At 42.0% G+C, this 23,633-nt stretch overlaps 1 protein-coding gene and 1 long non-coding RNA gene across 2 annotated transcripts; one reads left to right on the top strand and one right to left on the bottom strand.

The window, feature by feature from the left end:
• Positions 1-301: 301 nt before the first annotated feature.
• LOC115161894 (protein cornichon homolog 1) lies at positions 302-23,116 on the bottom strand. The gene is made up of 5 exons (XM_029712705.1): positions 22,961-23,116; positions 20,676-20,744; positions 11,042-11,154; positions 10,394-10,537; positions 302-2,316 (listed from the first exon to the last, which is right to left on the bottom strand). The coding sequence occupies exons 1-5, from the start codon at positions 23,039-23,041 to the stop codon at positions 2,289-2,291; spliced, it is 435 nt and encodes a 144-aa protein (XP_029568565.1). The 5' UTR covers positions 23,042-23,116; the 3' UTR covers positions 302-2,288.
• LOC115161895 (uncharacterized) lies at positions 3,719-5,329 on the top strand. The gene is made up of 2 exons (XR_003869449.1): positions 3,719-3,758; positions 5,224-5,329. It is a non-coding gene; the product is annotated as an uncharacterized LOC115161895 (long non-coding RNA).
• Positions 23,117-23,633: the final 517 nt, after the last annotated feature.

Here is a 23,633-nt window from a genome sequence, read left to right as displayed (position 1 = left end):
AAGTCATAATGATGTAGGATCTTAATTTGATCACCCAGTTGTGGGAAAAATATAAAACTTGTGGCGTATTTTACGTTTAAAAATAGTTCTGAAGTTAGTAAATTCCACATTGAGACTTTTACATTTTTCTTAAGGGAAAATGATCAACCCCTACACAAATGTCCATTAATTAGCGTTTGCTAAATGACGTAGTATACCACTCAGATTTAAATGAAAAGGTTTCTATCCCAGCAGCACTTGAGCTTTGACAGCTCAGCCCTAGCAACCTCAGAAGAAAACCAAACCATTCTGGTACACAGAGTATAGTTGGGGGTAGGTTTATTTGGATTCATAATTCAAGTTGTCATTCACTAGGTGAAATGAGCTACTCTAGTATGAATACATTGAAGTTAAAGCCCCAAAACATATGAATGTATAACACACACCAACCTCCTGTCTGATTTTACAGAGTTGGAAAACACAGAAAACACTAGGATAACATATTTGATTATCTTTTTTGAGAGAGAGAGTCATCCCACATTTGGAAATACAAACAAAAAATGACAAAACATCCTTATCAGGTTGTAATGTATTTGGAGTGAAACATTTAATCCAGAATAAATGTTAAAATTCATGGTGGGGGGGACTAAAATAATATTATGGAGTTGGTTGTTTAGATGGGGGGGGGGGAGAACTAACAGAACATTATGGAGTTGGTTGTTTAGATGGGGGGGGACTAACAGAATATTATGGAGTTGGTTGTTTAGATGGGGGGGACTAACAGAATATTATGGAGTTGGTTGTTTAGATGGGGGGGGACTAACAGAATATTATGGAGTTGGTTGTTTAGATGGGGGGGGACTAACAGAATATTATGGAGTTGGTTGTTTAGATGGGGGGGGACTAACAGAATATTATGGAGTTGGTTGTTTAGATGGGGGGGGACTAACAGAATATTATGGAGTTGGTTGTTTAGATGGGGGGGACTAACAGAATATTATGGAGTTGGTTGTTTAGATGGGGGGGGACTAACAGAATATTATGGAGTTGGTTGTTTAGATGGGGGGGGACTAACAGAATATTATGGAGTTGGTTGTTTAGATGGGGGGGGACTAACAGAATATTATGGAGTTGGTTGTTTAGATGGGGGGGGACTAACAGAATATTATGGAGTTGGTTGTTTAGATGGGGGGGGGGACTAACAGAATATTGAGTTGGTTGTTTAGATGGGGGGGGGGACTAACCGAATATTATGGAGTTGGTTGTTTAGATGGGGGGGGGACTAACAGAATATTATGGAGTTGGTTGTTTAGATGGGGGGGGGACTAACATAATATTATGGAGTTGGTTGTTTAGATGGGGGGGGACTAACAGAATATTATGGAGTTGGTGGTTTAGATGTTTCTTTGAGCTCATAACAGGTTCAACGGTTACAGATATTCCTCGTCAGGAACTTTTCATGATCACACACATTTCAGAAATCACTACTTGGGATTTCTATAGCTTCACACATCAAATAGCATCTACTGACAAGGGTAAAAACACACGTTAAAGCAAGGATGTATGACAAGGGCTATACAAGTAGAATGAGACGACAGAAAGCATGGCAAACCTAAAAAAAAAAATCAAATACTTTAAGACAACCATACTGATTGTCCTCGTCTGTGCAACACATTTTCCATCCCAGGATCAAGACTACTCATGCATTCAACCCTTTATACCCATTTAGGTGAGTTCAAGTTGTAAATGTGTCTGGGAAAGAAAACAATTTTACAATGTAATTATGATAAAAGTCCCCCCCCCATTGCATACCTTGAATACATTTTTAAAAGCTCGGCATCTAATTCACATCCACATTCCCTAATAGTCAATGAAGTGTTAGATTCAGAGCGGCCTGCTTATTATCAACTGACGATGCAAATCGGAACGGAATATCTGTTCTAATTTGTTAAGTCAAAAGTAGGGAGGGGCAAAAAGAGATTATTAAATAAAAATGTTAAAAGCATCAAATAATGGAAAAGTATGATTCTGAGGTCAGTCATTCTTCCTCTCAGAAAGCATTGTGTTGACTGTTGAACGAGAGGACAGCTGCGACTGAAACCGATAATATTCATTTAAAAAAAGATGTTTTTGTATAGTAATGACGCTCTGCACTGCGTTGGTGTTGAGAGTCAATCCAGCCTCTTGAAAACGGCAGCCATCTTGAATCACTGAGTGGTGAATGGTCGGTCTTCGCAGCAGGTCCCTCTTCTCCTGCGGCCACTAAAACCAGATATCTCCTACATGCAGATCTTTCTTCTCTGACCCGTCTAAGAGCTCACCAACACGTAGATCATCCTGTAAGAAAAATAAACTGTTTAGGGGAAAACTCTCGTCATTAAGACACTTCAGTTAACCTGTTGAGGTGTAGGGGGCAGTATTTTCACGGCCGGATGAAAAACGTACCCAAATGTAACTGTTTACTACTCTGGCCCAGAAACTAGAATATGCATATTATTAGTAGATTTGGATAGAAAACACTGAAGTTTCTAAAACTGTTTGAATGGTGTCTGAGTATAACAGAACTCATATGGCAGGCAAAAACCTGAGAAAAATCCAACCAGGAAGTGGAAAGTCTGAGAATTGTAGTTCTTTTGATTCTCTATCGAAACTACAGTTTCTGTGAGGTCACGTTGCACTTCCTAAGGCTTCCATTGGCTGTCAACAGCCTTCAGAATGTTCTTTCAGCATTCTCCTGTCACTGGGCAGATAATAGGAGCTCAGTCAATCAGTGGACTGCCTGGAGACAAAGGGATTGGATATGCTCGGTCCCGCGAGCGCGACGTTCCTTCTTTTTCTTCTTGAATGAATTCGCTATTGTCCGGTTGGAATATTATCGCAATTTTACATTAATACCATAAAGATTGATTTTAAACAGCGTTTGACATGCTTCTAAGTACGGTGATGGAACATTGTGACTTACTCTCTGATTCCGCGCTCGCGCGTTATGCCTTTGGATAGTGCTCTGTACACACAAACAAAACGGAGGTATTTGGACATAAATATGGATTATTTCGAACAAAAACAACATTTCTTGTGGAAGTAGCAGTCCTGGGAGTGCATTCTGACGAAGATCAGCAAAGGTAAGAGAATATTTATAATACTAATTCTGAGTTTAGGTGACCTCGAACTTGGCAGGTGTCTGGATAGCTCGCTGTGATGGCGAGCTATGTACTCAGAATATTGAAAAATGTGCTTTCTCCGTAAAGCTATTTTAAAATCTGACAAAGCGGTTGCATCCAGGAGTAGTCTCTATTATTCTTTTAATAATTGTTATATATTTTCTCAACGTTTATGATGAGTATTTTTGTAAATTGATGTGCACATTCACCGGCAGTTTTGGTGGGAATACATTTTCCCAATGTAAAATGCTGTTTTTGGATATAAATATGAACTTTATCGAACAAAACATAATGTCCTAGGAGTGTCATCTGATGAAGATCGTCAAAGGTTAGTGCTTCATTTAGCTGTGTTTTGGGTTTTATTGACATGTCCTTGCTTGGAAAATGGCTATGTGATTATTTTTGTCTATGTACTCTCCTAACATAATCTAATGTTTTGCTTTCGCTGTAAAGCCTTTTTGAAATCGGACAATGTGGTTACATCAAGGAGAAGTGTATGTGTAAAATAGTTGTATGTTTGAGAAAGTTGAATTATGACATTTTGTTGTTTTTGAATTTGCCGCCCTGATATTTCACTGGCTGTGTCCCGCAGGTTAGCGTCCCACGTAGCCCATAGAAGTTAACCTCTACGGGCCACGGGGGCAGTATTGAGAATTTTGAAAGAAATATGTGCCCATTTTTAACTGCCTCCTACACCAACTCAGAAGCTAGGATATGCATATTATTAACACATTCGGATAGAAAACACTCTGAATTTTCTAAAACAGTTTGAATGGTGTCTGTAAGTATAACAAAACTCATATTGCAGGCAAAAACCTGTGAAAAATAGATTAAAAAAAATGAGAATTTTGTGACTGTACTATTTAGTGTCATTGTTTTAAAGATACCACAGTGAGAAAGGATTCAGTTCGCAACTCCTACTGCTTCCACTAGATGTCAACGATCTTTAGAAAGTTGTTGGAAGCATCTGTCATGAATACAGACCGAATTAGAAAGCTTACAAGTTGACACGTCATCACTTCATTTTTTGCGCCTGCGCATGAATCTGAGAAGAGTGCCTTTGTCATTATCGTTTATTCTAGACACTTGATAGGTTGTGTGAAAATATTACTGATGTTTACTGATGTTTCACGTTAAAAATGGAACAAAAGATTAGTGCTAAACAACGTTTGACATGTTTAAACAAACGTAAATAGATTATTTACTAGGTTTTCTTTAGCTTTTCGACGTGACTTTACACTGCCCACCTCATTTTGTGGGAGCCTACTGAACGCTAACTATTTGGACATAAATTATGAACTTTGTCAAAAGAAACCACATTTGTTCTGGACCTGGGATCTCTGGCAGCGCCTTCTGATGGAGATAATCAAAGGTAAGGGGATATTTAGAATGTTATTATCGATATTAGATGATGCTAATGCTAACGGTATAGCTTAGCTTAGCTTAGCATATAGCTTATTGTTGTTAGCATAGTACCCAGTTTATGCAAAATGTGATTTCCCAGTAAAGTTATTTTGAGATCTGGCCATTCGGTAGCAATTACGAGATGATAATATATTATTCTTTGAATGACAATATTATAATTTACCAATGTTTTCGAATAGTAATTCCGTGATTTGTAATGCTGGATTCACTGGGTGCATTCGAGCCGAAAAAAATTCTGAATTTCACCGCGACTGTAAATGCTGTTTTTGGATATAAATATGAACTTGATGGAACTAAAAATGCATGTATTGTATAACATAATGTCCTATGAGTGTCATCTGATGCAGATTGTCAAAGGTAAGTGCATAATTCTAGCTAGTTTTCTGTCTGTTGATGCCCTTCTTTGAATTGGCTAAACATTACACGCAGCTATTGTCAATGTACTCTCCTCACATAACCTAACTTTATGCATTCTCCGTAATGCCTCTGAAAATCGGACAGCGTGGTTAGATTTAGGAGATATATCTTTCAAATGGAGGAAAATAGTTGATTATTTGATTTTTTGAAATGATTACTCTTGCAGTTTTGAATTCCCCGCCATGGTCACATGACAATGAATCCCAATACCGGGATAAGATCGGGATAAGATCCTCAACAGGTTAATCAGAAGACATGAGCTCAAAACGAAACTCAGCCTTTAAGGCAGATCAGTTATTACTACATACCCGTAGAGACTGAAGGAGAGGAGGTAGAGAACATACCCATAGAGATAGTAGAAGGAGAGGAGGTAGAGAACATACCCGTAGAGATAGTAGAAGGAGAGGAGGTAGAGAACATACCCGTAGAGACAGAAGGAGGAGGTAGAGAACATACCCGTAGAGATAGTAGAAGGAGAGGTAGAGAGAACATACCCGTAGAGATAGTAGAAGGTAGAGAACATACCTGTAGAGATAGTAGAAGGAGAGGTAGAGAGAACATACCCGTAGAGACAGAAGGAGAGGAGGTAGAGATAACATACCCGTAGAGATAGTAGAAGGAGAGGAGGTAGAGATAGAAGGAGAGGAGGTAGAGAACATACCCATAGAGATAGTAGAAGAAGGAGAGGAGGTAGAGAACATACCCGTAGAGATAGTAGTAGAAGAAGAGGAGGTAGAGATAGTAGTAGAAGAGGTAGAGATAGTAGTAGAAGGAGGTAGAGAACATACCCGTAGAGATAGTAGAAGGAGAGGAGGTAGAGAACATACCCATAGAGATAGTAGAAGGAGAGGAGGTAGAGAACATACCCGTAGAGATAGTAGAAGGAGAGGAGGTAGAGAACATACCCGTAGAGATAGTAGAAGAAGGAGAGGAGGTAGAGAACATACCCGTAGAGATAGAAGAAAGAGAGGAGGTAGAGAACATACCCGTAGAGATAGTAGAAGGAGGTAGAGAACATACCCGTAGAGACAGAAGGAGAGGAGGTAGAGAGAACATACCCGTAGAGACGGGAGAGGAGGTAGAGAACATACCCGTAGAGATAGAAGGAGAGGTAGAGAACATACCCGTAGAGACAGAAGGAGAGGAGGTAGAGAACATACCCGTAGAGATAGTAGAAGGAGAGGAGGTAGAGAACATACCCGTAGAGACAGAAGGAGGAGGTAGAGAACATACCCGTAGAGATAGTAGAAGGAGAGGTAGAGAACATACCCGTAGAGATAGTAGAAGGAGAGGTAGAGAACATACCCGTAGAGATAGTAGAAGGAGAGGAGGTAGAGAACATACCCGTAGAGATAGTAGAAGGAGAGGAGGTAGAGAACATACCCGTAGAGATAGTAGAAGGAGAGGAGGTAGAGAACATACCCGTAGAGATAGTAGAAGGAGAGGAGGTAGAGAACATACCCATAGAGATAGTAGAAGGAGAGGTAGAGAACATACCCGTAGAGATAGTAGAAGGAGAGGTAGAGAACATACCCGTAGAGATAGTAGAAGGAGAGGAGGTAGAGAACATACCCGTAGAGATAGTAGAAGGAGAGGAGGTAGAGAACATACCCGTAGAGATAGTAGAAGGAGAGGAGGTAGAGAACATACCCGTAGAGATAGTAGAAGAAGAGGAGGTAGAGAACATACCCGTAGAGATAGTAGAAGAAGAGGAGGTAGAGAACATACCCGTAGAGATAGTAGAAGGAGAGGTAGAGAACATACCCGTAGAGATAGTAGAAGCAGAGGAGGTAGAGAACATACCCGTAGAGATAGTAGAAGCAGAGGAGGTAGAGATAACATACCCGTAGAGATAGGAGGTAGAGAACATAACCGTAAAGACAGAAGGAGAGGAGGTGGAGAACATACCCGTAGAGATAGAAGGAGAGGTAGAGAACATACCCGTAGAGATAGTAGAAGGAGAGGTAGAAAGAACATACCCGTAGAGATAGTAGAAGGAGAGGAGGTAGAGAGAACATACCCGTAGAGATAGTAGAAGAAGAGGAGGTAGAGAACATACCCGTAGAGATAGTAGAAGGAGAGGTAGAGAACATACCCGTAGAGATAGTAGAAGGAGAGGTAGAGAACATACCCGTAGAGATAGTAGAAGCAGAGGAGGTAGAGAACATACCCGTAGAGATAGTAGAAGCAGAGGAGGTAGAGATAACATAACCGTAAAGACAGAAGGAGAGGAGGTGGAGAACATACCCGTAGAGATAGAAGGAGAGGTAGAGAACATACCCGTAGAGATAGTAGAAGGAGAGGTAGAAAGAACATACCCGTAGAGATAGTAGAAGGAGAGGAGGTAGAGAACATACCCGTAGAGATAGTAGTAGAAGGAGAGGAGGTAGAGAACATACCCGTAGAGATAGTAGTAGAAGGAGAGGAGGTAGAGAACATACCCGTAGAGATAGTAGAAGGAGAGGAGGTAGAGAACATACCCGTAGAGACAGTAGAAGAAGAGGAGGTAGAGAACATACCCATAGAGATAGTAGAAGGAGAGGAGGTAGAGAACATACCCGTAGAGATAGAAGGAGAGGTAGAGAACATACCCGTAGAGATAGTAGAAGGAGAGGAGGTAGAGAACATACCCGTAGAGATAGTAGAAGGAGAGGTAGAGAACATACCCGTAGAGATAGTAGAAGCAGAGGAGGTAGAGAACATACCCGTAGAGATAGTAGAAGGAGAGGAGGTAGAGAGAACATACCCGTAGAGATAGTAGAAGGAGAGGAGGTAGAGAACATACCTGTAGAGATAGTAGAAGAAGGAGAGGTAGAGAGAACATACCCGTAGAGATAGTAGAAGAAGGAGAGGAGGTAGAGAACATACCCGTAGAGATAGTAGAAGGAGAGGAGGTAGAGAGAACATACCCGTAGAGATAGTAGAAGGAGAGGAGGTAGAGAGAACATACCCGTAGAGATAGTAGAAGAATGAGAGGTAGAGAGAACATACCCGTAGAGATAGGAGGTAGAGAACATACCCGTAGAGATAGGAGGTAGAGAACATACCCGTAGAGATAGTAGAAGGAGAGGAGGTAGAGATAACATACCCATAGAGATAGTAGAAGAAGGAGAGGAGGTAGAGAGAACATACCCGTAGAGATAGTAGAAGGAGAGGAGGTAGAGAGAACATACCCGTAGAGATAGTAGAAGAAGGAGAGGTAGAGAGAACATACCCGTAGAGATAGTAGAAGGAGAGGAGGTAGAGAGAACATACCCGTAGAGATAGGAGGTAGAGAACATACCCGTAGAGATAGTAGAAGAAGGAGAGGGGGTAGAGAACATACCAGTAGAGATAGTAGAAGAAGGAGAGGTAGAGAACATACCCGTAGAGATAGTAGAAGGAGAGGTAGAGAGAACATGCCCGTAGAGATAGGAGGTAGAGAACATGCCCGTAGAGATAGGAGGTAGAGAACATACCCGTAGAGATAGTAGGAGAGGAGGTAGAGAGAACATACCCGTAGAGATAGGAGGTAGAGAACATACCCGTAGAGATAGTAGAAGAAGGAGAGGGGGTAGAGAACATACCAGTAGAGATAGTAGAAGAAGGAGAGGTAGAGAACATACCCGTAGAGATAGTAGAAGGAGAGGTAGAGAGAACATGCCCGTAGAGATAGGAGGTAGAGAACATGCCCGTAGAGATAGGAGGTAGAGAACATACCCGTAGAGATAGTAGGAGAGGAGGTAGAGAGAACATACCCGTAGAGATAGTAGAAGGAGAGGTAGAGAACATACCCGTAGAGATAGTAGAAGCAGAGGTAGAGAACATACCCGTAGAGATAGTAGAAGAAGAGGTAGAGAACATACCCGTAGAGATAGTAGTAGAAGAAGAAGAGGAGGTAGAGATAGTAGTAGAAGAAGAGGAGGTAGAGATAGTAGTAGTAGTAGTAGTAGTAGTAGTAGTAGTAGTAGTAGTAGTAGTAGTAGTAGTAGTAGAAGAAGAGGAGGTAGAGAACATACCCGTAGAGATAGTAGTAGTAGTAGAAGAAGAGGTAGAGATAGTAGTAGTAGAAGAAGAGGAGGTAGAGAACATACCCGTAGAGATAGAAGGAGGAGGTAGAGAACATACCCGTAGAGATAGTAGAAGAAGGAGAGGAGGTAGAGATAGTAGAAGAAGGAGAGGAGGTAGAGAACATACCCGTAGAGATAGTAGAAGAAGGAGAGGAGGTAGAGAACATACCCGTAGAGATAGTAGAAGGAGAGGAGGTAGATAACATACCCGTAGAGATAGTAGAAGGAGAGGAGGTAGAGAACATACCCGTAGAGATAGTAGAAGGAGAGGAGGTAGAGAACATACCCGTAGAGACAGAAGGAGGAGGTAGAGAACATACCCGTAGAGATAGGAGGAGAGGAGGTAGAGAACATACCCGTAGAGATAGTAGAAGGAGAGGAGGTAGAGAACATACCCGTAGAGATAGTAGAAGCAGAGGTAGAGAACATACCCGTAGAGATAGTAGAAGAAGAGGTAGAGAACATACCCGTAGAGATAGTAGAAGAAGAAGAGGAGGTAGAGATAGTAGTAGAAGAAGAGGAGGTAGAGATAGTAGTAGTAGTAGTAGTAGTAGTAGTAGTAGTAGTAGAAGAAGAAGAGGAGGTAGAGAACATACCCGTAGAGATAGTAGTAGTAGAAGAAGAGGTAGAGATAGTAGTAGAAGAAGAGGAGGTAGAGAACATACCCGTAGAGATAGAAGGAGGAGGTAGAGAACATACCCGTAGAGATAGTAGAAGAAGGAGAGGAGGTAGAGATAGTAGAAGAAGGAGAGGAGGTAGAGAACATACCCGTAGAGATAGTAGAAGAAGGAGAGGAGGTAGAGAACATACCCGTAGAGATAGTAGAAGAAGGAGAGGAGGTAGAGAACATACCCGTAGAGATAGTAGAAGGAGAGGAGGTAGAGAACATACCCATAGAGATAGTAGAAGAAGGAGAGGAGGTAGAGAACATACCCGTAGAGATAGTAGAAGGAGAGGAGGTAGATAACATACCCGTAGAGATAGTAGAAGGAGAGGAGGTAGAGAACATACCCGTAGAGACAGAAGGAGGAGGTAGAGAACATACCCGTAGAGATAGGAGGAGAGGAGGTAGAGAACATACCCGTAGAGATAGTAGAAGGAGAGGAGGTAGAGAACATACCCGTAGAGATAGTAGAAGGAGAGGAGGTAGAGAACATACCCGTAGAGATAGTAGAAGGAGAGGAGGTAGAGAGAACATACCCGTAGAGATAGTAGAAGGAGAGGAGGTAGAGAACATACCCGTAGAGATAGTAGAAGGAGAGGAGGTAGAGAGCATACCCGTAGAGATAGTAGAAGAAGGAGAGGAGGTAGAGAACATACCCGTAGAGATAGTAGAAGGAGGAGAGGAGGTAGAGAACATACCCGTAGAGATAGTAGAAGAAGGAGAGGAGGTAGAAGGCCAGTTTGCACCAGCCCTCCTTTTGACAGTAGGCCAAGACGTCAGCGTTCATGATCGTAGTTGGATCATAGAGGCCTGGACCACTCATCACCGGCCTGCTCGTATACCTGCAGAGAAACATGGAAGTCAGCACACATGTTGCTGTGTTTCAACAAATTATTAACCAGGAAACATGTTGGTTCATAGCAGCGGGACTATTTAAAAAAAAAAAAAAGGTCCTCAGGGTTTGAATCTGTTAAAAGTAAAAGACTTTGTGCCTGCAGAGAAACACATTTAGGCCTATTTATAGAAACGCATTCAACAGACAGGCTTACTTATAGAAACGGGACAAATTTAGCTGTAGTCAGCATGGTTAAGTCCATTACATTGGTTTCCGTAGAAACAACACTGCAGAATTCCAAGTGGCGCATATCCAAGAGAAATTTAATCTGTCATCCAGGCTGAGATTCATTAAACGGTTTTAACAAATCATGAACCATGAAAATTCCCATTGGAAGGTGAATGTTGCATAAAGAAAAATATACAATGTTTAACTGTTTTCACTGAGGGAAAACTAAAACTATAGCATGTGTACATTGCTTAAAGTGACTAATAAAACCCCTTGAACATACCTCCAGACGTGGTAGGCCAGCAGTGGCATGTTGAGACCGAGGGTGAGCCACTCTGCAGCACACAGGAACATCACGCAGAAGAACACATGGATGAGATACTCCGGGAGCACCAGCTGGATGAACATGTAAACAACACAGTCACATCAACAAGAAATTACACTGAAATGTACTCAACTGAAAAATGTCCTATACTGAAATGTACTGACTGCTATGCAGAAAACAGATACAGTAGAAATTAGAGACTGAAAATGTGTGCAAGACTTGCATGTTGTGTTGGTCATAGAATGGTTGTTGCCTTTGTACAACAAATGTTAGAGTACAGAGGACACCGTGAACATGAATTAAATAGATATTGGGACTAACAGAACAATTTAGGCATAAACTGTTAAGACATTCCCTTGATACCATTTGAGACAGTAGCTTCCATAACATTACTAGACACTAGCTTCTATAACATTACTAGACACTAGCTTCCATAACATTACTAGACACTAGCTTCCATAACATTACTAGACACTAGCTTCTATAACATTACTAGACACTAGCTTCCATAACATTACTAGACACTAGCTTCCATAACATTACTAGACACTAGCTTCTAGACAGTAGCTTCCATAACATTACTAGACACTAGCTTCCATAACATTACTAGACACTAGCTTCCATAACATTACTAGACACTAGCTTCCATAACATTACTAGACACTAGCTTCCATAACATTACTAGACACTAGCTTCCATAACATTACTAGACACTAGCTTCTAGAACATTACTAGACACTAGCTTCTAGAACATTACTAGACACTAGCTTCTATAACATTACTAGACACTAGCTTCTATAACATTACTAGACACTAGCTTCCATAACATTACTAGACACTAGCTTCTATAACATTACTAGACACTAGCTTCTATAACATTACTAGACACTAGCTTCTAGAACATTAGACACTAGCTTCTAGAACATTACTAGACACTAGCTTCTATAACATTACTAGACACTAGCTTCTAGAACATTAGACACTAGCTTCCAGAACATTAGACACTAGCTTCTATAACATTACTAGACACTAGCTTCTAGAACATTAGACACTAGCTTCCATAACATTACTAGACACTAGCTTCCATAACATTACTAGACACTAGCTTCCATAACATTACTAGACACTAGCTTCTATAACATTACTAGACACTAGCTTCCATAACATTACTAGACACTAGCTTCCATAACATTACTAGACACTAGCTTCTAGAACATTAGACACTAGCTTCCATAACATTACTAGACACTAGCTTCCATAACATTAGACACTAGCTTCCATAACATTACTAGACACTAGCTTCCATAACAGACACTAGCTTCCATAACATTAGACACTAGCTTCCATAACATTACTAGACACTAGCTTCTATAACATTACTAGACACTAGCTTCTATAACATTAGCAGCCTAGTCCAGGGCAGCAGCCTAGTCCAGGGCAGCAGCCTAGTCCAGGGCAGCAGCCTAGTCCAGGGCAGCAGCCTAGTCCAGGGCAGCAGACTAGTCCAGGGCAGCAGACTAGTCCATGAGTGCGTCCTATTCCCTAAATAGTGCACTACATTTGACCAGGACCCGTAGGGCTCTGATGTAAAGTAGCGCACTCTGTAAGGACTATTCCGTCTGTCCCATAGGACAGGGACAGGGCTACTGTGACGTCATCTGGTGTAGGCTCAGGCATAAAAAAAAAAAAGACACGCATCCAATGAAGAGAGGTTGTGGAGAAGTGGGGTGATGACCCACCAAAGCCCACAGATGGAGAGGATCGTTCCAGCACTGCTACATTGTAACATGTGATAGCAGATATCATGTTACACTAGACTAGATGTATGTCTATGTCCCAAATGGAACCCTTTTCCTTATGAGCCCTGACTAATAGCAGTGCAGCAGCGTTTCTGCTGTGACAGTCAGCCACGCCCCACGCCCCCCCCCCCCCCCACAGCCTTCGTCAGAGCTTTACGCATCGGCCACACGGCCTTCGGCCACACGGCCTTCGTCAGAGCTTTACGCATCGGCCACACGGCCTTCGTCAGAGCTTTACGCATCGGCCACACGGCCTTCGTCAGAGCTTTACGCATCGGCCACACGGCCTTCGTCAGAGCTTTACGCATCGGCCACACGGCCTTCGTCAGAGCTTTACGCATCGGCCACACGGCCTTCGTCAGAGCTTTACGCATCGGCCACACGGCCTTCGGCCACACGGCCTTCGTCAGAGCTTTACGCATCGGCCACACGGCCTTCGGCCACACGGCCTTCGTCAGAGCTTTACGCATCGGCCACACGGCCTTCGGCCACACGGCCTTCGTCAGAGCTTTACGCATCGGCCACACGGCCTTCGGCCACACGGCCTTCGTCAGAGCTTTACGCATCGGCCACACGGCCTTCGTCAGAGCTTTACGCATCGGCCACACGGCCTTCGTCAGAGCTTTACGCATCGGCCACACGGCCTTCGTCAGAGCTTTACGCATCGGCCACACGGCCTTCGTCAGAGCTTTACGCATCGGCCACACGGCCTTCGTCAGAGCTTTACGCATCGGCCACACGGCCTTCGTCAGAGCTTTACGCATCGGCCACACGGCCTTCGTCAGAGCTTTACGCATCGGCCACACGGCCTTCGTCAGAGCTTTACGCATCGGCCACGCGGCCTTCGTCAGAGCTTTACGCATCGGCCACGCGGCCTTCGTCAGAGCTTTACGCATCGGCCACGCGGCCTTCGTCAGAGCTTTACGCATCGGCCACACGGCCTTCGTCAGAGCTTTACGCATCGGCCACACGGCCTTCGTCAGAGCTTTACGCATCGGCCACATGGCCTTCGGCCACCCGGCCTTCGTCAGAGCTTTACGCATCGGCCACATGGCCTTCGGCCACCCGGCCTTCGTCAGAGCTTTACGCATCGGCCACATGGCCTTCGGCCACACGGCCTTCGTCAGAGCTTTACGCATCGGCCACACGGCCTTCGTCAGAGCTTTACGCATCGGCCACACGGCCTTCGTCAGAGCTTTACGCATCGGCCACACGGCCTTCGTCAGAGCTTTACGCATCGGCCACACGGCCTTCGTCAGAGCTTTACGCATCGGCCACACGGCCTTCGTCAGAGCTTTACGCATCGGCCACATGGCCTTCGTCAGAGCTTTACGCATCGGCCACATGGCCTTCGTCAGAGCTTTTGCTTCTTTTTTTTTTTTTAAATCAGCACCCCTATGTAGACCTAGCCCCACCCACATCCGTTCCACGCATGGAAAGGGGTTGGAGGCAAAGGAAAAATAAATAAGTGCTACCAAACATAACAAAATGCATTTCACAAACACTACAAAAGTGTATAAATAAGACGCATTAAACACGTCCATAAAACCACAATGAGGACACAGCAAGTTTTCATTAATCATTGGGTACATCGTACGAAAAACATCAGAATTATCTTAAATAGGAGCATAATTCATGTTCAAATTCACAACATGATGATGAAATAACGTCTGGAGGGTGAAAATCCAAAAACATTCTCTTTTACTCAGAGTATTATTAATATCACCTCCCCTGTCTGATATCTTAACTTTCTCTACGCCACAAAATCTAAAGGTAGAAATGTCATGTTTTAGGTCATTAAAAATGTACTGCGACTGGAAAATCCCTGTCGTTTCTCCTGATTGAACTTTTATGTTCACTAATTCTCTGTTTGAGAGAGCGGGAGGTCTTACCGACATAGCAGAGCCCACATGACATTTAATAATGTAAATAACATGTGTGGTGGTACACGTAATGATATAATTTATTTGGAACCATTTTCCTGTGTGGGGGTGGCAGAAATATTCACACTTCATCATATTGTTGCACTGTGCGCATCCTCTGCATTTATAGCTACCATTTGGTAGAGGGCGTAAAAGAGCCTGGTTGATTTTCTTTTGTGGCTGGCAGTTGGAATGGACCAATTTATTGCGTAAATTGCGACCTCTTTTAAATTCAGCCGGCAAAGCTGGGTCCGATGATAAAATATGCCAGTGTTTCTTGACCGCATCTCCCACTTTTCACGAGTTCAAAGTATATGTGGTTGTGAACATTACGGAGTGTTCTTTAGCGGGTCTTTTTTGTAGCAATTCATCTCATGTTTTTCCCAATGCCAAATGAAGAGCTTCATCCACACATTGTGGCGAATAGCCTCTTCTTAGAAACCTAATGCGCATCTCCGCTGCTTGTTCTAGATAATCCTCTGTGGAGTGGCATATATACGGCGCAGTCTGAAAAACTGGCTTCTTGGAAGTCCTCTTTTTAATGGCTCAGGATGGAAGCTGTCCCCCTGTAATAGAGTTTCTAATAGAGTTTCTTTACTATACAGAGTTGTAAACAGCATTCCATTTGATTTCTCAATCCACATATCGAGGTAATATACGCAGTGTCACATTCAATAGTGAATTTGAGATTGGGGTCAATGTCATTGAGTAGTGCCATAAAACCTGACAGCTCTTGTTCAGTTCCTTCCCATATGCAAAAAAATGTCGTCAATATATCGATACCACTTCAGGATTTTATTCAAAAATGAATTTTTGTTTTCATATTGACAAAACGTTCTTCAAATAGACCCACAAAGGTTAGCGTAGCTCGGAGCGAATGTGGAGCCCATCGATGTTCCATTCGTTTGGAGGTATTCATCATCAAACCTAAAATAGTTATACTTCAAAACATATTCAGCTCTAGAATGAAGTTTGTTTGTGGATTAGAGGTTGACCGATTAATCGGAATGGCCGATTTAATTAATTAAGTTTTCATAAATCGGAAATCGGTATTTTTGGACGCTGATTTGGCCGATTTATTTATTTGACCTTTATTTAACTAGGCAAGTCATTTAAGAACACATTATTTACAATGACGGCCTAGGAACGGGGGTTAACTGCCTTGTTCAGGGGCAGAACGACAAATTTTTACCTTGTCAGCTTGGGGATTCAATCTTGCAACCTTACGGTTAACTAGTCCAACGCTCTAACCACCTGCTTTACATTGCACTCCACGAGGAGCCTGTCTGTAACGTGAATGCAGTAAGAAGCCAAGGTAAGTTGCTAGCTAGCATTAAACTTAGCTCATAAAAAACAATCAGTCAATCATAATCACTAGTTAACTACACATGATTGATATTACTAGTTTATCTAGCCTGTCCTGCGTTGCATATAATCGCTTAGGTACATGTTGCTCCAACCATAAACATCAATGCCTTTCTTAAAATCAATACACAAGTATATATTTTTAAACCTGCATATTTAGTTAATATTGCCTGCTAACATGAATTTATTTTAACTAGGGAAAATGTGTCACTTCTCTTGCAAACAGAGTCAGGGTATATGCAGCAGTTTGGGCCGCCTGGCTCGTTACGAACTGTGAAAACTGTGAAGACTATTTCTTCCTAACAAAGACAGCCGACTTCGCCAAACGGGGGATGATTTAACAAAAGCGCATTTGCGAAAAAAGCACAATCGTTGCACGACTGTACCTAACCATAAACATCAATGCCTTTCTTAAAATCAATACACAGAAGTATATATTTTTAAACCTGCATATTTAGCTAAAAGAAATCCAGGTTAGCAGGCAATATTAACCAGGTGAAATTGTGTCATTTTGCGGTCATTGCACGCAGAGTCAGGGTATATGCAACAGTTTGGGCCGCCTGGCTCGTTGCGAACTAATTTGCCAGAATTTTACGTAATTATGACATAACATTGAAGGTTGTACAATGTAACAGGAATATTTAGACTTAGGGATGCCACCCGTTAGATAAACTTGGCAACGTGTCGTATTCTCACATGGAGATAGAGAACATAAACACTGCGCGTCCACAATGTAGAATATTGTCGCACCACACAAGGGACAATTCCCTACTACACACTATGCTGGTAGCCTTGTGTCTGCCTCACCGCTCACAGAATGGAATTCGCAACAAGCTCCTGTGTTTTTAAAAAGTGTGTTTTTTATTTATTTAAAACGTTTCCGACCCGCAATATAATTGACACCCACACGTTGAAAGTGAAGGTTGTACAATGTAACAGGAATATTTAGTGTTTTCATTCCACCCGCCAGCTGATTTTGTTTTCCAGCTCACCTGCTTCGCTACTAATGATTAAAGCAACAGACAGGGGACCCCATATTCAGCCTGTTTATTTATATCAGTTGGGCTACAGGTGATAATGCTTATTGCTAATAGCATGCCTTATCACTTTTTATTTAAATAAAAGGTTAACTAGGCAAGTTAATAATAATATTAATAATAATATGGACCATGCATAGGCTAAATGGATGGTCCAATATGTTAAAATAATTTGTACAAAACATTTTATCAATATGTTATTGGGCTCATTTCTGGAGGTGGACATTATATTTTAGATGATGTCAGTATTATTTTAATTATTTTTGGAGTAGAATGTCCTCTAAAGTCACCAGAACTGAGCTACTCAGTCCTCTTACATACATATGATCCAAGGGGATCTGCGATGACGACCCACCGCCACACATTTTTCCAGCGGAAACACCATAGTGCACAATATATAGGGAATAGGGAGCTATTTGGGACGCAATCTATATAAAATGTCCATAGCAGAGAACTGAACTGAGTGAACATTGACCGAAACCATTTAGGGCAAAATTGGCAAACCCAAGATTAAACCGTAAATTAAAAAACTGCAAGCCAATCTTGAACAGAAAAAGTACGAGTGCTTCTCAAATGCCACCATACTACATATATATATATTTATTTATTAGTGCCCTACTTTTGACCAAGGCCCATATGACTCTGGTCTAAACTGCCCTGGACAAAGCTAGTGCCCTATATAGTGCCCTATATAGTGAACAGAGTGCCATTTGGGAGGTGCACTACACCTAGATGAATCAATCGGTTTTATGTCTTTACTATCCAATCAGTGATCTAAAAAAAAAAAAGCTTTTTACTGTCTTTACTATCCAATCAGTGACCTCCTAATTTCTTTACTATCCAATCAGTGATGTCTAAAAAAAAAAAAAAAAAAAATGCTGAGCTCGAGGGTGTTAAGATTCTCCGTTCCCGAACCCCAGATGTTAATGTAAAAAGGTTGAGCCAAAAAATCACATCTACTGTCGTGTTCGCAAACGACCCTTAAAAACACAAGTCTAGAAAGCAATTTGAGAGAAAATACTCCACATTTTACAGCATTCCATTATTTTGTTACTGATTCTTCCCCAGCTGCTCTTTTGTATTGACTGCCTTAATTAAGTCATAGAAAGGGCAGTATATGGTTGTGGTGCAACACTACAACTGAATAGTCCAGACGAGGGTAACACAAACCACGGATTAACCAGTCCTGAGACCCACAGTTAATGTGTTATTTAATCCCATAAACTTCTGGTTTTAAGAGCCTCCTGTCTGTCCTCACAAAATCCCACGACCAACTTTAGGAGATCTGCGACTAGAATACTCTCTTTAAATATTATAGGCACCCTAGCCTAGTATTCTCAGAACTAAAATGTAGGCTAAACCCCACTTCAAAAACGTTGACTTAATAAAAGAATCTCCTTGGGAAAAGATGGTATTATATAATAGTAAATCCTGGGTATAATGGGTAATTTTATATTAGGGATATTACAAGGGTACTCTATTTTTTTTGGTAACCTTTATTTAACTAGGCAAATCCGTCAAGAACAACATTTTTATTTACAATGACGGCCTACCGGGGAACAGTGGGTTAACTGCCTTGTTCAGGGGCAGAACGACAGATTTTTTTTACTTTGTCAGCTCGGGAATTCGATCTATCATCCTTTCGGTTCCTGGACCAACGCTCTAACCACTAGGCTACTTGCCGCCTCTTATCAAAACACTACATGCAAACAGAAGTTGGCTGTCATGCTCTGAGCATTTGCAAGTCTTTTCAGTTAACCTCAGTATGTAGCACTACGGTCATCCATGTGTCTTTGCACGTCCCAATGCTTTAGATGAACCCTCTTCCTGTGTAATATAACTAAACTGACCAAGACCGCCCCAAATGGCACCCTATTCCCGACATAGTGCACTACTTTAGACCAGAGCTCTATGGCACCCTATATAGTGCACTACTTTAGACCAGAGCCCTATGGCACCCTATTCCCTATATAGTGCACTACTTTAGACCAGAGCCCTATGGCACCCTATTCCCTATATAGTGCACTACTTTAGACCAGAGCTCATAGGGATGCAGCCTTAATGTTTAGAATAAAAGTGTCCCCAAATACATTTCAGCCCAGCTTGAAAAGAGGTTTCTCTTAAAATGGTTTAATCTTCACCCACTTTCATTATACTTTGATGTTTAAATAAATAAATAAACTGTATGAAATGGAGAGAAAAAAATAATGAAAACAATCAAGTCAAGAGCCCTTTACATACCGTAATTTCTGGACTATTAAGCGCACCTGAATATAAGCCGCACCCACCGAATTTAAAAAATATATATATATTTTGAACATAAATAAGCCGCACATGTCTATAAGCCACAGGTGCCTACCAGTACATTGAAACAAATGAACTTTACACAGGCTTTAACGAAACACGGCTTGTAACAAAAAATTAATAGGCTTTAACGAAACACGGCTTGTAACAAAAATAAATAGGCTTTAACGAAACACGGCTTGTAACAAAAAATAAAAAATTTGAAATAAGCTTTAGTTGTCTTTTTGCACTGAGTCAATTCTTCACGCTGCTGTTTCCAACGTCTTATCATCGACTCATTAAGACCAAGCTCCCGTGCAGCAGCTCTATTTCCTTTTCCAACAGCCAGATCAATCGCCTTCAACTTGAAAGCTGCATCATATGCATTTCTCCGTGTCTTTGCCATGAGGGTGACAAAATGACTACCGTAATCAGAATGATGGGAAGTTTGAGAGCGCTCGATTTAATCTAAACAGTAAACAAAAAAGTTGTTTTACCTTAACCCGTTCGGCGATTTCATTGGTCTAATGAAAGCTTCATGCCGCCAAAAAACTGAGCATGTCACAGAATGTGTTTTTTTGGAGAGAAAGAAAATTGAAAGTGGGAAAAATCCATATATTAGCCGCGTCTGACCGCCAGACCGGCCTGACCGCCAGGCCGTAACCTCATCCGGCCTGACCGCCAGGCCGTAACCTCATCCGGCCTGACCGCCAGGCCGTAACCTCATCCAGCCTGACCGTAACCTCATCCGGCCTGACCGCCTGACCGTAACCTCATCCGGCCTGACCGCCAGGCCGTAACCTCATCCGGCCTGACCGCCTGACCGTAACCTCATCCGGCCTGACCGCCAGGCCGTAACCTCATCCGGCCTGACCGTAACCTCATCCGGCCTGACGGTAACCTCATCCGGCCTGACCGTAACCTCATCCGGACTGACCGCCAGGCCGTAACCTCATCCGGACTGACCGCCAGGCCGTAACCTCATCCAGCCTGACCGTAACCTCATCCGGCCTGACCGCCTGACCGTAACCTCATCCGGCCTGACCGCCTGACCGTAACCTCATCCGGCCTGACCGCCAGGCCGTAACCTCATCCAGCCTGACTGCACATATTATAGAAAGCAGAACAGTATACAGTCAAAGAAGTCAGGAGAAAGATGTCCCCTGCAAACATTGTCTTTACGTACCGGATTTAATGTGTTACATTGGTCTATCGGATTCTTGTAATCAGTCTTCAGTTCATCAAATGCAATGATCTGGAGAGAAAGAGAGAACATATGCATGTGTAAGTCAATTACTTCTTCCCCATTCTTGTATGACAAAGACGACTGGTTCATAGAACAAAAAATAATAATGCAGATTGAAAATGTCCTGGCCAATGGCCATATGCAGTGAGGGAAACATTAACAGCTGTTGTCTTTCATAAAGAATACATATCGTCCTATTTATTTGTTCAATGTCCTCCGGTACAACTTGCCTACAACAAGCATAACATGTTGACCACACCACTTGCGTCGCGTGCACGAGCGTTGCAAAAATAAATTTTAAACATACGTTATTCAATTATTGCACCCACACTGCTCACGCGCGCCAAAGACCGTCTGCGTTGCCAAGCGCTAAAATAGAAGTCAGTTCTATTTGTGACTTTGAAAGAGGTGCAAGTCCTGCCTCTCCCATCTCCTCATTGGTTTATAGAAGCAGATACCCATGTAGGTGATTGAAAGACAAACTTAGTTTGGTCGGTCATCATGGTAACTATGAGACACCAATCGCAATATAAAGTCCAAAGAAGAAAAAGCCTGGAAGGAGAGATGACTAGAAACGATTCGGTTGATCGTTTTATGTGTGGATAATTGTCAGAGTAGAGGACCTTGTGCATTTCAGGTAAAACAACAACTCAATGTTTATATCCCAGGACAAATTAGCTAGCAACCGCATGCTAGCTAAATAGGACAAATTAGTAGCAACTGCAAACTAGCTAGATTGCCATAAATGTTTAATGCTTTTCGACCTGTCCCCAAATTAATGTAATTGGTTCAGAGTTTGTTTTGATATTTTTGTTATCACGTTTGGTGTGGGGGGACAAAATCAATTTGCGCACGCGTGTGGAGTTTGGGTACTGTGTTAGGGCCAACAACATTATGTGAGTCTGGGGATTAGGAAGTGGAATCCCAACACAGTAAGTCTTTAGCTAATGGGACGATTCAAAAGGATCGAAGATATCTAAGTAGAATTGAAAGGTTAGAATCTAGATGACTGGGCCAAAAAAGGAAACATGACCGAGAATAAGGAAACATGTCGGGGAATGACAGCAATCAAATCAGGTGAATTTCCATCACCTAACGACAAGGTCCTGGTAAATTACTGCATAAACTAGCTAGTTTAGCTTGCTAGTCAACTACCGTGTTCACCCGTTTGAAATGTAGGAAGCTAACGTTAACTACACTAAACAAAAATATAAAACGCAAAGTGTTGGTCCCATGTTTCATGAGCTGAAATAAAATATCCCAGAAATGTTCCAGACGCACAAAAAGCTTATTTCGCTCAAATGTTGTGCACAAATTTGTTTACATCCCTGTTAGTGAGCATTTCTCCATTACCAAGATAATCCATCCACCTGACAGGTGTGGCATATCAAGAAGCTGATTAAAACAGCATGATCATTACACAACCTTGTGTTGGGGATAATAAAAAGGCCACTAAAATGTGCAATTTTGTCACATCAATGCCACAGATGTCTCAAATTGAGAGCGTACAACTGGCATGCTGACTGCAGGAATGTCCACCAGATAATTTCTCTACCATAAGCCACCTCCATCGTTCTAGAGAATTTGGCAGTATGTCCAATCTTCATCAAAACAGCAGACCACGTGTAACCACGCCAGCCCAGGACCTCCACATCCGGGTTGGTCTGACCAGCCACCAGGACATCTGATGAAACTGAGGAGTATTTCTGTCTAATAAAGCCCTTTTGTGGTGAAAAACTCATTCCGATTGGCTGGGCGTATGGCTGTGATTAGGGCCTAATGATGGATTTATTTCAATCGAAATGAAATTATATGAACTGTAACTCATTAAAATGGTTAAATTGTTGCGTTTTATATTTTTGTTCAGTATAGTTATCTACCTAGCTAGTATAAAGTGATAGCGTTACCATTTAGCTAACTCTGGTAACGTTAACGGATGTAGTTTGCTAAGCTGGCTGACGTTTAACTAAATGTTTGTTTAGAAAAGGTAGGCCAGATATTTTTGATAAGCGAATGAAGAACAAAATGACTCGGGTCTTTTCGGTCCAACAGTACGGATATGTTGCCATTCATTCTCGGTTAGTTAAACTAACGAATGACAAGCCTTGTTTGCAACTGGGTTCATTGCAACAATAAAACAAATCGTTGGTTATCTATAGCCTAGCTAGATCATTATAGTTCCAAGTCATACTGTTTTTGATTATGATACCAATATAGCTACTTACATGCCAAATAGCGAAGAAAATGAGAGCGGCGGTAAGCAATAGAGCAAGCATGTAACAAAAGGCCGCGAATGTGAACGCCATTTTTGTGTTTCTTGCTGGCTGATATCAAAGCAGAGAGATGTGTCACCCTGCTGGAGTGAAGAGAGGAACTACAGACAGGAGGGGAAACAGGGATGCTGCGTTCAAAACAACTGGGAACTCGGGCTTCTCTGACTTTCAGTGCTTCCAAGACGACTGGGTAGTCGGGAAGAAATGAGCTCCAACTCGGGGGGGGGGGGGGTAAAAATATATTATTTTTTTTGAACGGTCATCCAAGTTTATAAACTCGGGTATCTTTCTAGTGCTCTGACCTGATGATCACAGACTTCATGATTTTTACTTCGTTTTTTTAACTTCTTCTTCAAATTCGCATTTCTTCTTCGCTGAGGTTTAACGGCGGTTGGCATGTAATAAATGTTGCATTACCGCCACCTACTAGACTGGAGTATAACTCCCTTATACTTAACTTAAACAAAATAAAACCCCTACCATCTAACACGGGGGGGGCAATTCCAGTCAGTGAAAGCCTGATTGGTGTCACAGTCTAACACAACACTCACACTTTAAAAAAATATATATTAAATTAAATAATACAAAATTAAATATAATAAATAGCCTGTAGCAGTCTACTGAA

The sequence above is a fragment of the Salmo trutta genome, chromosome 25 (assembly GCF_901001165.1).
Source record: "Salmo trutta chromosome 25, fSalTru1.1, whole genome shotgun sequence".
Classification (NCBI taxonomy): domain Eukaryota; kingdom Metazoa; phylum Chordata; class Actinopteri; order Salmoniformes; family Salmonidae; genus Salmo; species Salmo trutta.
This window is presented reverse-complemented; position numbering and strand designations above follow the sequence as displayed.

Coding starts and splice junctions, on each gene's coding strand:
- LOC115161894 (XM_029712705.1), bottom strand. CDS start 23,041: ATGGCGTTCACATTCGCGGCCTTTTGTTACATGCTTGCTCTATTGCTT. Junction 20,745..22,960: donor TTTTCTTCGCTATTTGGCAT/GTAAGTAGCTAT, acceptor CTTTCTCTCCAG/ATCATTGCATTTGATGAACT. Junction 11,155..20,675: donor AATGTAACACATTAAATCCG/GTACGTAAAGAC, acceptor ATGTTCATCCAG/CTGGTGCTCCCGGAGTATCT.